Source organism: Limulus polyphemus, unplaced genomic scaffold, assembly GCF_000517525.1.
Source record: "Limulus polyphemus unplaced genomic scaffold, Limulus_polyphemus-2.1.2 Scaffold1860, whole genome shotgun sequence".
Lineage (NCBI taxonomy): Eukaryota > Metazoa > Arthropoda > Merostomata > Xiphosura > Limulidae > Limulus > Limulus polyphemus.
The window spans coordinates 2564-20466 of NW_013667470.1; the positions used below are offsets into that span (position 1 = coordinate 2564).

The 17903-nt window shown below is 31.5% G+C and overlaps 1 protein-coding gene across 5 annotated transcripts in view; it reads right to left on the reverse strand.

Moving 5' to 3' along the window:
* Positions 1-417: 417 nt before the first annotated feature.
* LOC106465179 (dual specificity protein kinase splA-like) overlaps positions 418-17903 on the reverse strand; it is a 45906-nt gene continuing 28420 nt past the window's right edge. For 4 of the 5 annotated variants that reach the window (XM_022393024.1, XM_022393028.1, XM_022393027.1 and 1 more), the window contains 9 exons: positions 16727-17236; positions 16127-16327; positions 13496-13849; positions 12977-13196; positions 9906-10101; positions 8708-8810; positions 6263-6389; positions 4900-4994; positions 418-4351 (listed from right to left, as the gene is read on the reverse strand). In XM_022393024.1, coding sequence (XP_022248732.1) covers positions 4274-4351; positions 4900-4994; positions 6263-6389; positions 8708-8810; positions 9906-10101; positions 12977-13196; positions 13496-13849; positions 16127-16327; positions 16727-17236 — 1884 coding nt within the window. In that variant the 3' untranslated portion in view covers positions 418-4273. The remainder of the gene's footprint in view (positions 4352-4899; positions 4995-6262; positions 6390-8707; positions 8811-9905; positions 10102-12976; positions 13197-13495; positions 13850-16126; positions 16328-16726; positions 17237-17903) is intronic. The other variant, XM_022393025.1, reaches the window with a different exon arrangement.

Genomic DNA, 17903 nt, shown 5'->3' on the forward strand with positions numbered 1-17903 from the left:
AAGTTGGACTGGAGTAGTTCTCAGCAGTAATTAATATATATAATGAAATAGTTTCACAGTCCATGAAATAGAATGGACTTGTGGATGCTATTATTACTTTGTTCAGAAAAGTTGGACTGGAGTAGTTCTCAGCAGTAATTAATATATATTGAAGTATCACAATCCATGAAGTAGAACGGACTTGTGGATGTTATTATTACTTTGTTCAGAATAGTTGGACTAGAGTAGTTCTCAGCAGTACTGAAGTATCACAATCCATTGAAATTTGCTAGTGTAGAGTTTACATAGAAACTACGTCTACAGGCAAATTTGGTTTCACTCCAAAACTGAGTATGTGGCCTGCAATGTCTGGATTCTTGCTAAACTTAGTGGACAGATGATGATTATGATTAATTCAAACTTCGGAGGCGGGAAAAATAGTTTTCAACCCAATATTTTATTCAGAGAAGACAACTGTAAGGTGTTTACACAAGAACCTAACGAGGAGGAACTTTCATTTTACTGAATTACATTACGTATTAAAATAAATTCAGCATAACCGTCTGTTTCAGTTAAAAGTTTCAATTCTCCAGCATGAAGCTTACACGTAATCCCCCAATTTTCTCAACAACTGGCGTAAATATAACGTATGGATTAGCTATGAGCAGAATATACAATAATTTAACAGTCTCAAAATTATTTAAAATAAACATTTCAACAGCAACAATCTCCAAAACTAACAGCATCACTGCAAACTAGCTTTCACAGATTCACAACTACGTTTTTGGTTTCTTCTGTACATATGTAGATCAGTCTTAAATCTCAAGACAAAAAACAAAACAAAAAACAGTATTCGATAACTTTGGACTTAAACTACTCCTGTAATAATAGAATCTACTAACTGTGCCAAACTCACCCAAAGTTTATAGCTATTTATATATATGTATACAAAAATATGTGCTTTCCGATGCAGTTACAGCAACAAGTATGACTTCAATCGAGTGTCTTTAAGGCCCTAAGTGTAAGGGATGGAATTTTGTTTACAATATATTTTTTAGAATTTCAAAAACATAGCAGTAGAGAAATATTAAAGTAAGGGCAGATGGCTGATATTTCTGATCACTATATCCACATAATAATAATGCAATGGAAATACTTAGCCCTAGCGGTTAAGTATACACACGTGTACACAGAGAAAAATCATAATAAGACTGGAGTGTTACTTCCAATAAAATAAAAAGTGTCTAGGTATAAGCAAATACAAAAAAAAAACAGATTGGAAAATGTTAACATAGTCATAAAACAAAAATATGGGAGTCAGTGTTAGTTTGTGCTTAAGTTTCATTTGCCAAAAAAACAACTGTCATCAACTGTCAACGTCTATACCTGTAGTGCTACATTTAAAGTAGGCACACTTTAAGTATACAAGTCGATGATAAAGGATATTTTGTTAACTCAGCTGACACGAAAAATCTATACAATAGTACAACTTAGTTAAATGACAAAATAAAATATTAAAACTTTTTAATTTGTACAAAACATTACTGGAAAGACCAACTTTACTAACAACAGATCAGTTCAGTGACTCTACAAAATGGAATATTTTTTTTTAAGTTCCACTTCGTCATAGATGGTGCTGCAATACGTTCGAATATCTGATCGCAAGACTGTCTTTCCTATGTTACTTGCCAATAATGACAATTATTAAAACGAGCTATTTTTGAATGAAATCTACTTCAAAATGGCTAAAATTTCAACTTACAAACTTGTTTGTTGAAGTTCTGTTTTGACACTGTCAAATATCAGAGAATTTAAGCATTGAACAGTATCAAATACGCAGTATGTAACCAGATTTTTGGAAAAGACGGTAAAAGGTAGGAGAAATTTAACATCATTCAGTATACACCAGGTTTTAAGATGTCAAAAAAATTCTTAATGACAATATGGCAATAGAATGACCAATGTAAGACACTTGATAAAAATTATAAATTTTTCATACAACAGTAGAAGCTTCACTGTGTTAAAGTAGTAGTTCATATTTTTTTGTCAAATACACGTGTTAAAAATAATTATATTACAGAATACCTCAGGCCAAAAACATGTATAATATGTAAGACAGTACTTTAAACTAATATGTTTTGAATCTGTTTTAATGTAAAGCTAATGTGAGAAACTTCAGTGAAATCCTAGTGTTAAAATGTCTATCACTCATGATAATCACAAAGTTGAGCTCTCCAAATCTAAAAAATAGGTATGCTATAACATGGACAGTAATATACCACATCACAACACGAACTAGGATTTTTTTAAGAATCGATTCTTTAAGCAACATATCTCTCCTACTTTTAACTTTCCTTTCTTAATAATCAAAATCGTCTCTCTACTTTATCCTTGCCGGTTTTTTTTACAGATATTTCTGTAATTTTCTGTTTTTTGACAAGTGAGAATTGTTTACCATGTCACGTTATTAAAATAAAGATTGTAATAACACAAAATATGACAATCTTTTAGTTAAGAAATACAGACACTTAAGAAAGTACTGGTAATTTAGTAGTTAACTTTATAGCCTTGTAAAAGATAAAAACAATTTTAAAGTTTAAAGCTTTTTCTTTAAAATATCTATAATAACACAGAATGGAGTATCAATCACAGGAAGTTACAAGAATCTAATATTTGCCCCTACAGCTATTGGACAGTTTAATAACAGCAAAACTTTAACCACATCTATAACCAACGGCAATTTCTGCACAACTTAACATTGAATTGACTTTTATTTATGAGTTGAAACCAGAGTTAATTTGTAATTTAATAGAACAGTAACATTACAGTTGTTATATTTTAGACAGCTGAGGTAGGGATGCAGTAAAGTAGTTAAGATTGAATTTTTACCTCACAATGATTTAAACACCATATATATACACACACAAAACACAGCTTCTATGCAAGCCATGAGTTTGTTTTCATTTCTACTGTTCGTATTTAATTTCTCGTAATTCTATTCAGTTAAACGTTTATACGTCTATGATTAACTTTGGTTTGACATTACACTTACAATTTCCAAATACAAGACGTTAATAATTACTCCTTTATAACCATAACAGTTAACTTTCTATATAAGATAAAAAAAAAAAGATAAAATCATATTAAAAATTTAACTTCATTAACATTTTGATTCTTGGAAATCATGTTTAAAGTAGAAGCTTCTAAAACATTAAGAATAAATCAACAAGATTTATCTAGTACATCATAAATATCTGTATAAGATTCTGAAAAAAGTGACAAAACGTTTATTTTTCCTTTTATAAAGTTCAGAGTTAGACAGCTAAGGGCACATAAAATATGTGCCACGTAATTTTAATAATTACAAATATGTTTTTCAGTTTATATTATTCTTATAGAATTTACACAAAGGTAATGTCACAAACTTTCATTTGTATAAATCTAAAAATATTTGTTTCTTTAATTAAAACTACTATTGTTACTGGTAGTTGAAACAGTAACAAGTTTTAAAGATTAACATGTATTAATTATCTATAGTGTCTTATGCTTTGAAATATGAAATTAATATAATCCTGTCAAAATCACCAAAGTTTTATAAGTATTTTTTTTGTGTGCGTGTGTGTGCACAAACAGTTAAGATTCTTTGTAGAAGGAAAATTAAAACCACACAGTAAGTTCACAAACAAAAAAACAAGTTTAAACTATGGAAAAAATGACTAACAAAACAAACACCAATGCTGTTTTGTGCCAAAAGCAGAACCTAATCAATTCAGGACACACAGATAAAAATGTCACCATTTGTTTTCTCCTTAAACATTATGATCCTTCGAAACATGCCAAAGAGAATATGGAGTCTATTGTAGACAGGAAATACTTCTATTTTCTGAATCTTTTCCCTTTGTAATTTTCTCTGAAAAATGATAGTTAAATTAGGTGGACAAATCGTAGAATACTTCGGAATTATTTTAACTTGCCTTTTCTCCTTTCCATGGTTGATGCGTAGTTAGTTGGTCATCCCAGTAATATACATATATGTATACATTCATATATATATATATCTATATATACAAAGACACAAACACAAGCTCCATGACTGAGAGTCTTGGGGAGAAGTCTTTAGCAAAAAGTGAATGAGGACTGTAATAGCTTTTCATGCCTGTTCCATATAAACGTTTTTTCATTGTTTCTACTGTAAGTGTAAATTCTAGCAATATGATGTATGTGATTCATAGCTACTCTTAAAGTTTGTTTCAGCTGAAAGTCCTCATGAAGTTGAGAGGCTTTGATATAATCTCTAGCAAGGTTCTGGTGTGTGTTGGAGAAGTTGCTGAAGTAAACTTTTCTTTTCATCAGCAGGTTTTGGTTCTTCGTCCTGACAGAAAAATATAATAAGAAAAGGTTTGAAATATGAATATATCATACTAATAAATATCCATTTTCCTATTGATCATAATAACTTTGAACAATGTAAAACTAATCTTCATAATGAACATATAGCTTTTAACCACAGAAAACTATATGTAGAACTGAACACACAGCTGTGATTAAGGTAAAAACAACAACAATACTAAGCAGCAGAGTAAAGTTGAAGTAGCTTTAATTAAGTAAGACTACACAAAGTAGATGCAAGCCAAGTAATTTAAACCAATTTAAGATAATTCATACACAAACACCACTACAAGAAAATGTTTCCCAACTTCAACACAATGTTTCTTTTAAAAATCAGTCCTTTTTATTAATGGTATAAAATATAATAAGCTATTTTACTACGCACATTATATACGTACAGCTTAACTTATTTTGTTTTACAAAATCATTAATAGGTAGATAAGTTTAATGATACTACCACACATTCAACTAATAAAAAAACATTTCAGGAACGATGGTATTAATTTTCAAAAGACGAACACGTCCACTTACCCTAGGACTATGACTGGGAACCTGAGATATGGAACATTGGTTATTAGATACACCAAGTAATGATGGTGGAAAAAGTCCTGATGAACTGTCTCCTGCTTTAAAGGAAAGTAAACAAAAATAATTAGTTATAGAACATTTTTTATATTGAATAAAAAGTGGACTCTAGGCACAAAGTAGAATAAGAATGGTTAATTTAGGGCTAAAGGATGCATCTTCCTATAGATAAATGAATAATTAACTTGGGAAACTGGATGTATGCCCTGTTTTAAATTTAAAAAAAACACTAGTACAAAATGTCACATTCAGTATAAAAGATCACTTAGCTTATAATATGCAAATATTTTGCTGTTAAAACAAGACTGAGTGAGATATCAAATGTTTATACTATGGTCAAAGTTCATGTCCAAGTCTTGCTTTTCATTTTCTTAACCAAAAGATTAGTGGTAGTGCACTCATTATTTGGTTAAGATCTGGTTTTATTAGCTTAATGGCAAGATATTCTAAAGTATACACAATATCACATTTGTTTGGACAGTGGTTGGTAATACATTACTGGTATACTGCGCTTCCATGAAAAAGTTTGGTTACAGTGCTTTCCTGAATGTTTTAAACCTGTGTATTACAGGAGATATGTGAATGACACTTTTGTGCTGTTTAACAATTTTGAGCCAGTAAATAAATTTTTCCTGGTTTTAAATATCAAACATTCCAATATAAAGTTTAGTGTTGAAAATCAACGGAATGATAAACTCTCATTCTTAGATGTTCACACCTTAAATAACCAAGAATACTTACCACCAAGGTTTATCATAAACACACGTTTAAAAACCTCACTCTTTCAATTGTTTAAGAAAACCTGCTTAAAACCCTGCTATACAGAACATATAAAACATCAAGAAATTAAAACCTATTTGAAGCAGAAATTGTTAACACTAAACAAATGCTTAAAAGAAATTGTTTTCTGTTGTCCTTCCTAAATAGGATAATCTACATAAAAGCTGAAAACTAACTATCCCCATCTACTGTTATGTTAGATGTTCTTAAGAAAACTTACTTTAATCATACCCTACTTAGGTACTATTTCAAACATGATTAAGAAGAAATTAAAAAAAATCAAACAGCTATATCAACAAGTTCAGTTAAAATGTGTTTTTAACAGATCCTTGGTTAAAAGGGCTCTTCAGTTTTAAAAACTTCCATCGAATATCTCACTAGTTGTATATAGTTCATGTGCTCATGGTACAATCAGCAATATACTGGATCAGTGCTGTGAAACTATTTATACAAATGGTTTCTAGTTGTTTTTATGGTCAAATAATACTTGTAATATTAAAAGACAGGGAATATACATATATGATTATACCTGTTCCAAGATCTAAAGAAAGAACAAGGGCATCCAACTCTGCCTGGTTAAATGTCTGATGATTTGGTGTTGACACTGACCCTTCAGGGTTACTTCCTCCACTAAGAGAATATTGAAATTGTTGAGCCTAAAAAAACAAATTACTATAAATTATTGTATGTAGTATTGATAATGTTTGAATCCTTTAAAGTGTGTGTTACTACCTGGAACTCAATATAATGTTGCTAAATAAAACCTTTAGCAAAAGAAGTTAAACCATCATGATTATCAAAACAAGCCATTAGTAGTTGTGATTCAAATACTGAATGAAACTGAAAATTTTAGAGCAAAACAAATGTCAAATTAAAGGGCATCCTTTAAATATGAAAACTTTTCATTACAATGTCCATTAAATTGGTAAATGTACTCTTAAAAATCCCCTTAAGTGTCCTGTCAACGTTTCTATGTCAATGATGACATGTATTCAAGTTTACAAATTCAGATGGTGACACATATATATGATTCATTTTAAACGAAATGACTTTCTCCTATTACAAAAAAAACTTTCCTTAAGTTTTTTTTCATCTTATCATCTTTATTTATGATGTAATGAAATTTTCTTTTAAGCAGGTTGCATTTTGATTGTACTAAAAATAATAATAAATAATACCTAACGATTTTGTTAAGCTACGATCCAGTAACATTCTACAATGGTCATAAAACTAATTCTACAAATATTTATACAACTCTTTAGAAGTATGTGTTTTTAATAACAAAAGTTTAAATTTTAGTATGTAATTTTACCTAAATATTTAGTCTCCAGTTCTTAAAAACATGTGGTTGTAAAATATTCCCACAACCATACCATCAATTAGATCTCAAATCGGTCAAGAGATGACAGAGCTATGAGTTAAAAATATATACTTGAAAAAACCCAAAAAAACTCATAGCTGTTCTATGAGCTACTCATCTGTGGCTAAATGTTACCAATACTCATCTAGGTAAGAAACTTACGAATCCACACAGGCAACAAACTGTACTTAAAGTTACCATATACTTTTGTCTTCAATACATTGGTAAACAAAGCTTTGGAAAAACCAAATTAAACACCTAACTCATCATTACTACCTCCAAGTTGATTTAGATTAGTTTTCAAACCCACATCATGCATATAAAATTTTGTCCATGCCAAAGACATCCTCCCAATTTCCCATTATTCTTGGCTTGTATATCTTTACACATGTGAAGACTGCAAGGCCTCCTATCTTGGCAAATCGAAACACTATCTGAAAGCCAATGTACATCTGGAAACTTCCATTACAATGCAAAAAAAGTTTATGTCTTCTTGATCTAACTTATCATGCTCAATTTCTATGTATTTTGTATTATTAAATTTAGTATTGCAATTTTAATGATGTATAAGTATTGATGTAAATAGTTGTTATTTTGCTTTAGATACTGAAGGTGGAATAAGTAGAGTTCCAAAACGTTTATCTTTGTCCCTTTTTGAATAAATGAACAATGTTATTTGTCATAAGTGTTGTAATTCTTTTTATTATCTTAGGTATTATGCTTTTGTATGAACCAATACTCTTTAAAATTAAATCTTTCGGAATTATGCTCCTAGGTGAGTCAATAGTTTTCAAAACTCCAAGAAAACTGCTCCAAAGTAACACAATAGTTTCTGAAACTTAAAACTTGTGATATTATGTTCTTATATGAGCCAATAGCTATTGAAACTCTATAAAACTTTGGTATTCTTCTCCCTATTTGAAATGATGGATTGTAAGTTCTAAAATACCTTTGGTATTATGGTTCTATGTAAGCCACCAATTTTCTAAAACCTATGACATTATACTCCTTTATGAGCCAATATCTTATAAAACTCTAAAGTTTGGATTATGCTCCTATATATACAAGTCAATAGTTTTTAAAACTCTATAAAACTTTAGCATTATGCTCTTATACGATGCAACAGTTTTGAAAACTAAAAACTCTTGGTATTATGCTCCTATATGAGCCAACAGTTTTTGAAACTCTAAAAACTTTGTTTTTATGCTCCTATATTAGTCCATCGTTTTTAAGACTTTTAAAAACATTTGTTATTGTGGTCCTATATGAGCCTATGATTTTTAGAACTCTAAAAACCTTTGGTATCCTGTTCCTGTATGAGGCAATGGTTTGTAAAACTTGAAAAACCTTTAGAATCATGTTAATATTTTTTAAAACTTTGCTATTATGCTTCTGTTGCAGTCAACAGTTTTAAAACTAAAAACCTTTGATTCTATGCTTCTATATGAGTCAATAGTTTTTTAAAACTATAAATGTTTGGTATTTTGCTTGTATATGAAAAAATAGTTTTCACAACTCTAAAACTATTGGTATTATGTTTCTATATGATAATTCATGAAATATATATCTTCATAAATATGACAATAAGTGAAAATAAAAGTAATTGAAGTTTACCTGTGTTTGTTGTTGCTGTTGAGTTTTAGCACCCACCATAGCTCGTAACTCTTGTCTAACGTACTCCGATGTCATTCCTCCTGTACTGCTTTTACCTTGACCCCTGTATAATTTTTAAAAATATATTTTAACTTGGATATTACAAATTTGAGTTTAGGTTGCAAAAGTTAAAAAATAAAAACTATTGAAAAATACAAAATTAAAGTGAATAATTTAATCTTCCTCTGAGCACAATCTAAAAAAAAAACCAATTATTCAAAACATCTGGGGGTGAGGATCTATATGGATTACTTTTACGTTTCTTGGTCAAGTAACAATTGAAATGGTTTCATATTAAATACAAAACTAAGCTATTTGATATGTACAACATACAAAAATGTTAATCAAATGGAATATTACTTCCATGAAGACCAATGTTTGTCTTAATTGAAATAGAAAAAAAGGAAATACTTACTATTAACTTTGTAATAGACTGTACATGATCGATCACAAGTCAAAAATAATGGTGCATAAAGTTATCACTAAAAATCTTACAATTCCAGCATAGATCATAGTTTTAAGGCAATAAAACTGTTTTGGGCTTAAACAAACACCAACATCAGATTTTTCTGGTTATTGTTCATAAACACCAACATTCTGAACAAACCTGTATGTCATGTCTTCAATATATAATGGGCAATATTTATATGATATCATTTCATTATCCAATCAAGGAAGAAAAGAGCCCACTTTTTGATATCTATTGTTCAAGCATACCTCTGGCATTTAAAGAAGCATTAACTAATCAAAGCTTTGCAATTTATGCTAAGCCTAATAAGCTGACTAGAGACCCTAAAATATTAAAATAATTTGGCCTATTTCAGACAAAAACATTCTTTCGATTTTTAAGTAGTTATGACACACCAAACTTGGTAGTAAGTTATAAAATCTAAATGGAATAGTTGATAAATTTACGACACCAAATAATATATGTTAACTCAAAATCTCTTACAATGAATTTATTCATTTATTAACATGTCCCTAAATTAAATTTAACAAGTAGCAATGAATGTTGGAAAAGCTTTATTTGTGAACTATAAAACAGATATGCAATTGTTTTATTGAAAACAAATAGAACAAGAAACCAGTTTTTATCAGTAAATCTGCAGCTTATTAATCAATGTAATTAGATTTCGATAATGCAGCACTGAACTTGTACCTATCTACTGAGCTTAAGCCATATATCTGTGAACTCTGTTGATCAAAAGAGAATCGTGAAGTATCAGATGTTCCACTTGTAGAGGCATAGTTGTTCCCAGGACTCGTGTAGCTAGGGGACATCTGTGGCTGAGGTGAAACAACTTGATCACTGCTAACATATCCTCCATGTGGTGTCCTTGGTGAGTTCACATGACCTGTATAAACAGAAAAAAACTAGCAATGAAAAATAATGTAACCACTCAAAAAATGTACTAAAATCTTATTACCTTTAAAGGAAAGTAGCAGTAAGATTTAAAACAGACTATGTGCAATCATAAGGAGCAGCAGATGTTTTGTTATTTCAATATATGAATGAAAGATACCTGACAAAATAAAATAGTTTTATACAGTGTCTAATAGATTTCAAACTCTTTAACTGACCTGCTTTAAGTAAAGTTAAGAAAGTCAACTATAAATATAACAATACTAGCTCCAGGATAACAAGTGTTATCAATGAAATCTTCTTGGTTTGAATCATATCACAATTACAGTTGTAAAGTACAAAAAAACTTTTAAACATGAGATGACTAGTCTTTTATTTTGCAGTGATCAGCATTAAATGTTTTCAATTAAGCTCTATGAAGGAACATGACAACTTCTAGTATTATCTAGGCACATTAAAATTATATTAATTCTAAATGGGACAAAATTAAGGATGACATTCCCAATTTTGACCTTAAAGGTAGTTTTCATGCTCATAAAGGTTACTGGGGGTCAAATCCGAAAATTCAGAGATTTTTCCAAAACTGTCATTCGATTTTGCATAACTTTCAGAAAAAAAATCTAACTTCACTATAGTTAAACTTTACCTTGAAATGAAATGTATGGAAAATAAAAATAGAAAAATGCATTTTTCTTCAAAATCACATCATGTTTATACTTAATCTTTAACACAGATTTACGTGTATACATAATTTGGTCTCCTGACATGTATGCCTGAAAAAATAGCTCATATAAATGTGCTGAAAAGGTGAATTAGTGAAATTAAACTTGTACACAGAAATACTGTTTCACAATTATCTGCCCAAATTTGCTACCCATATCACACTTCATAAAAAATAATGTAGTTTATATTTGGTCTCTATACAAGTATGTTCTGTTCAAAAGACCTGCAACTTTGATTCCAACTACCACAATATTTTTAGTCTTCAATAAATAGGCATTTAAAAACAGCTCTTTCCAGTGTCCTTGTGCAACAGTTATCTGTAAAAAATGGAACTTAATAAAATCGTTTGGTTCTAATCTCTGTAAATCATTTTTACCTTTGCAAGGCAACAAAGATTTTGTAGCTCAATAACATACAAAAAGCTAGTGAGTCTTGGTATACATTTCTGTTTCTGAAATAAAAGTATTATATACGTTTAATTGTAAAACAGTAACAGACAAATCTCTTAACTTATCTAGCATTACATCTAAACCCATATTGACTGAGAGTTTTAAAAACATTTATGCCAAAACATGCCTTCTTCAGCTTTTGACATCAGGATTTATTACACGTTACAACACTGATACACTGTATACACATAAAATTTAGTGTGAGTAATATGAACATAGTTAAATTTGTGCACGAAAGGATCTCAGTCGATTTAAAGTGATCAGTAAATGACATGTAGTGAAATATGTGTGATATTGTCTGATTAAACTGATAAGCAACTTAAATTTTCTTTTTAAAACTGATTAATGTCTTATGAAGATTATGTAGGTAGTACTATTTCTTAAAACTCCTCAATACCTGTTTAGTATGTCAACGTGAGCAATCCTCTTGTTTCAATTAATCAACGTGTGAAATGTCTCATTTCAATTAAGTAACAGAGACATATTCTGCTTGAAGTGAATTATTATGGAAGTTGATCTATTTAATACTGTTTACCTTGCTAAGTGTCTCATTTTAAAATTATTGGTAACTAGTAGAAATGCAGCTCAACAGGTGGCTGTTTGTGCTAGTAATTACTAATTGTAGTATTAAACTGTAATGTTTTTATATATTAAAAGTGGTACTGTTTATTGAAAGAATAATAGTTTTTTAAGAACTCCAGTTTCTCAGTACTACATTTAAAAATTACATCAATAAAGATAAAATCAAACAGTCCTAATGAAAGTCGTGTTCTTGTAGTGAGGCGAGTGCTTTTATTTAAAATTGTGTTCTATTATAAAGAAATGGTTGTTGCACATACCACAGCTACTCAATCTTGAATACCCAAAGTGGGAAATGTTTAATGGATTTTTTTTGTGGTGCCTTTCAACAGATGGTGCATGAGTTTTGGTTAAATACACAGACACTGACATACACGCTGTGTCTATTATAGTCACATGTCTTAGTTATTTTTGATACCAAACACAACCTTGTTGTTCACTAGCATGTGGGACTGTTGATCCAAGATTCCATGGTTTACATGCAACTGCCACTAATAAAAATATCATACTCCTCAGTTAGGGGCAATGGGTACATTACATTGAAATCCCACTATTTGATTAAAGTAGCTCAAGAGTTGGTAGTGGGTGATATTGACTAGCTACTTTAGTCTATCACTTCAAAATTAGGGATGAGTAGCTCTACATGAAATCAACAAATAATAACAACAGTCATTTGCTGTTTTCAGCCATTCAGTATATATTCATTGATTAATCTAGTCACTGTGTATATGGTCCCAGTGTCAAGTACTCAAAGTTTATGTAACTTAAAAAGATATTCTATCCTTAAAAAAACTTGGATCACATTTATTTCAACCTTTATGACCTTGGAAATTACCTTAAACACCAAAAGTAAGAATGTTATCTGGCCACATCTTATTTTCCCTCCCACTGTAGGATAGTTTTAACATGGATGATGTATTTTAACATGAAATGCCGTCAAAAGTTTGCTAGTACTCTATAGTCAGGGTGGCTGGCACACTACAAGACTTAAAAATTACTTTTTGCTGTCAGTTTGCATTTTAGAAGAAACTAGAAAAAGACAATACTGGTAATTTCTACATGATGTTGACTTACTGTTGAGAACAATGATGAAAATATTTACATTAGAAAACTCACTTGGTATTGAAACTACCCTCTGTATTCTCTGTTGTTTTGATGGTGCTTGTGATGGCTGCTGATATAGGTGACCAGGAGATTGTGGCTGAAACTGACCATCTGATTGGTTCGGAAAAGATGAATTTATCTGGCTAGTGACAGAGTTTGGACTGGACAAAGATCGTACTTGTATCTGTCGTTGTGCTTGTGTAATAAACCTACCTTGGCCACTGAATGAACTCTAGAAAATGAAAACATAATGACAGATTTTCTCCAACACAAATACAACCACTTTGAACAATATGCAACATCAAGCCAAGTACATTAAGAATACCCATTTAAATAAAAATGCTTGTGTGTATAATACAAACATTTTTTAATGCATTTTAATATAAATAAATCATTAACACAGAAGTGTGAAACAGTTTCATGGTGCAAAACTTCACAACTTTTTTACTTAAACTATTAATATCATTTACCTTCTTTACTATCCTCAGTATTAATCAGAGCATTTTCACAAGAAAAGTGACAGTAACTAACCTGTGACAGCTGAGCATTCAACATGGGGTTCTGCTGTTGGACAGAACCTGTCGTTGTGGTGTTTGGCGCAGTTCTTTGGTTCCACTGAGTCTGTGAGGAGTGAGCTTGAAGGTGAGGGGACTGGGGTTTCCCTCCTGTGACTGTTACAGGAGAAGAAGGCAAATACGTAGGCTGTCTATGCTGTTGCTGGGAGTAGCCACTGGTGACAGGTGGACTTGGATTGGGAAAGGACTGTTGAGATAGTGGCGAGTATGGAGGCTGGTGACCAGGTGACAACTGTGACTGACCAGTCTGCCCTAATAACGTGGTATTGTATCGTGGTGACAGTTGCTGATCTGTTATACCATTGAAGCGCTGGAAATTTAATATTTAAATATAAATATGTTAACATTCACGCAGGACGCATTTTAGAACAGGTTGGACCAACCATTTGCCTATGGAAAGCCAGACTGTAGAAGATGGAAACATTGTAGAGCTATAATACATTACTTATGTGATTTATTTAAATGAGATTTTCCTTTTAAAATTTATTTGAGTCAATTTTTTTAAATGTTTGGAACTAAAATTTAGCATATAATGTATACTGAGGCTTGGTCAAATCAGTAGTTGGGCTGGATGAGGCTAGTAGGCAGCCAGTTGGACCATGCTGTTGAACCAGTAATTTTGAAAACAACATATATATATTTTTTTAAAATGTATATACCTCACTGTAGGTTATAATGTTCTTCAGGAGAAAGTAAGTATTATTTCAATATTTTAAAGTCTAGAGTTGTTAGTTCAGCATATTTTAGTTTGCTCAGTTGGGATAGGACATTTTAGGTTTTATTATTAAAGGTACAGCTAAGCATAAAGTTATGACATTAGGCTTAATACTATATAATTAGATTTTTGTTTTCAGGTAACTAGTATTACCAATACAGGGATAAAAGATAATAAAGTTATTAAGTACTAGATTGAAATAAAAGAGTTTTCACTAGTGTCACCTAAGTAAGGAGGAGGATTTGCTTAACTTAAGTCTTAAATTACATTTCCTATTACTACCTGGAGGATATAACCAATACAAAAAGGGATATAGTAAAGAGTGCTAGCAGTGATGCAGTCTTTGTAGTGCACATGCAGGCTAATGATGTTTGGAAGGGTAGGTCATAGGAGCTTATTGTTAAGTGCAAGGCATTCAGGGATACTGCCAAGACATAATTGTGAGAATGAAATTAATAAAATTATGAAATTATTCGGTTAATATGTAAGAAGAAGCAGGTTGGCTGATTGGATTTGTGGGATCAGTTCAGTGGGAAAAGCTTTTGGGAATGGATGGTTACCATTTAAATAGGGTAGGGGCTGGCATATTTGCAAGGGCTATTAACTCAACTGTAAGGACAACTATAAACTAGGACTAGACACTGGATAAAGTCAGAATGATGAAGAAAAAATACAATGTAGTGATATTTTTAGTGTGGGAACAAGGTACAAAGGTAGAAGTATACGAAATAAAATGTATGAATTTTGAGTACTGGTCAGAACAGAGGATTTTGTATTATGGGAATGACTGAAATATGGCTAAAAGCAGATAATTCCAAGGACAGGAATTTTTTTGAAATACAGGGTCATAGGCTGTTTAATAGGGATAAAGTACTTAAACGATGGTGGCTTTATATGTAAAATGTGAGTTACAGCCTGTTCAAGTTGGGATTATCAAAAGCAAGTGATTTGAATCTCTTTGGGTTTCAGTTAGTGGTTATAAAGGAGAGAAGGCTTTTAGTTGACATTTGTTACAGACCACCAGATGAAACTATTGAGAAACTTTAAAATGAAATAAGGAATTCAACTGTTAATAAAGTTATAATTAATAGAGAAATTAATTTCAGGCATATAGATTTGGAAATGTTAAGAGTCAAATAATGAGTGATACAGGTTTTTAGAAACTTTTCTAGATGGTTTTCTTCAATGATTGGCTAGGGAACCTACAAGGGACAATGTTATTTTAGCTCTATTGTTAAGTTCTAATAAAAAAATGATTGGTACAGTGGAGACTGGGGAACGTCTGAGTGTAAGTGACTATTGCTCAAATACATTTTATTTTTTGCTGCATATGGAGTTAAAGAATAATGAGATTTTGGTTCCAAATTTCAACAAAGCAAATTTTGAAGGGACGAGACAAGAATTACGTACTGTGAGCTGGGCAACTGATTTAGTATTGTACTCACAACTATCATGAGACCTTTGATCTTTACAAATACTGTTTTGAAGTCTTTTTATGAAAAATAGTTCAGACTTGCAATTTGTTAGGTGCCTAAAAAGTCTATGGTTACACCACAGCTAAAGCCTAGTTTCTCATAAAATAAAAGCAGCCTTTTTTTGTTTTGGGGAAGAAATTTATTGGTGTCCTACAAACAAAGTGTACTGGTAATAGCATGCATCTACAAATTACAAGTAGGCTCATAAAGGTAGAATATTTCACTGTGTCTAATATCTTGCCTTAAATAATAATTACAAAATTTGTATTCCACATATACCATAATATTTAGGAAATGCTGTAAGAAAAGCCACAAATCAATATCTACAGTGTGTTATTCTACAATGTAGTTTTACAGTTAGAATATTTTATAACAGCCATTAGAAAGCTCCTAGTACCTGAAGTGTAACATTGGGAGCAACTGTGTTATTCAACATATCATTTGTGTTTTCAGGGAACACTGATGCTGATACTGGGGTCATGGGCTCTGAAGCTGTCTGAGAAGACTGTACAACTTGCTGTTGTTGTTGCTGCTGTGCTCGCAAGCGTTTTTGATGCTGAAGCATTTTCTGTCGACGTTCAAGAAGCCGGTGATAAACCTGGTTTGTCACAATAAAATAAACATCATAAAAACCTGTCTTCTCAAGATATATTTAGCAAGTACTTGCAACTAACCTTTTATTTCACAGTATGTGAAACAACTATCAATTTTCTAGTCAGAGATAAGGTTTTCTATATTAAAAGAAAATCCCTTCACACTGTATTGTTTTCTTCAAATAAAGGCAAGTAGAAGGTATTTCTAACTCATGAACAACTGCTTGTTCTTCAAAGAAGTTGATATTTCCAAATCAGATAAATTCAAATTCACAACATGCAGAAATATAATTTAATTCTGACGAAATCAAACTAATTTTTTCTCAAATATGTAATAGTGACAGTACAGTATCATATTCTAGCTATATCTTAACAAGCTATATGTCAAGCTCAATTTGCCATACCTCAGGAGTCAATCCTCCTCCTCCAGAATTAAGAAGTTGTGAACCTCCAGGTCGCTGAAAATTTCCTACAGCCACACCTTGCTGCACACCAGTCAGAACTCCAGAATTCTGAGCTTTTAATCTGTGTCCAGCTTGAGTTCCACTGGAATAGGTAGGCAAAGATGGTACAGAAGGGTAGTTGTGTGTGGAAGAAAAGTTGACAACAATGTTTGGAGGCACAACAGTTCCTAAACCCATACCAGAAGACTGAATGTACGAGGATGAAGGAGCAGCATGGGCTGTGGTTGTACTGCTTCTAGCTGTGGTCTCATAGCTCATCAACTGTTGTTGAATAGCATTAATAGCAAGCTTTTCATGAACATCTTGGACAGTGTTGACAGACTGGTTGTTGGAAGGCACACTTTCTGAGGTTGAAGATCCTGATGGCTGCTCAAACACTTCATCTAGTATTTTACGTATCATGTTATCATCTATTGGTGTTGTCTCCATCTCCTGTTGCATGCTCCAAACCTAGAGTAATTGAAACGTTATTTTAACACCACCAATAAAAAGTAGTTTAATTGTTCAGAGTGAACTGCACACAACCTATTGGTTAAAAAATTAAAAACAAAAACTACTCAAAGGCTATCTTTTAAGAGATAGAGGGAAAGCAGCTAGTCAATACCACCCACCTCTGGGGTTACTCTTTACCACTGAATAGTAGAATTAACTATCATATTATGATGCTATCACAGCTGAAAGGGCAAGCATGTCCTGTGACAGGGTTTAACCCTGCAACCCACAGATTGGAAGTTGACCACTTTCTTTATATCCAGAAAGCAAAAATATTATAAGTGCACCCCACCTTGACATATTTCTGGAAATGTCATTCGATAAATTTCTAGTAATTAATGATTTCAAAACAATAATAACAATGAAAATATCAATTAGATGAAAAAACCTATCATAACTTACATGTTGGATAGCTGGTTGTTTGGAGCCAGAATCTGTGTTCTCATCAGATTTTCTCTTAATCCTGCAACCCACAGATTGCAAGACAACCACTCTAACCATCAACCCATGCCAGGCCTAGTGTGCATATATATACAAACACTCATATACAAATACATACGTGTGTTTGTGTGTGTGTCTCTCTCTCTCTCTCTCTCTCTCTATATATATATATATATATATATAC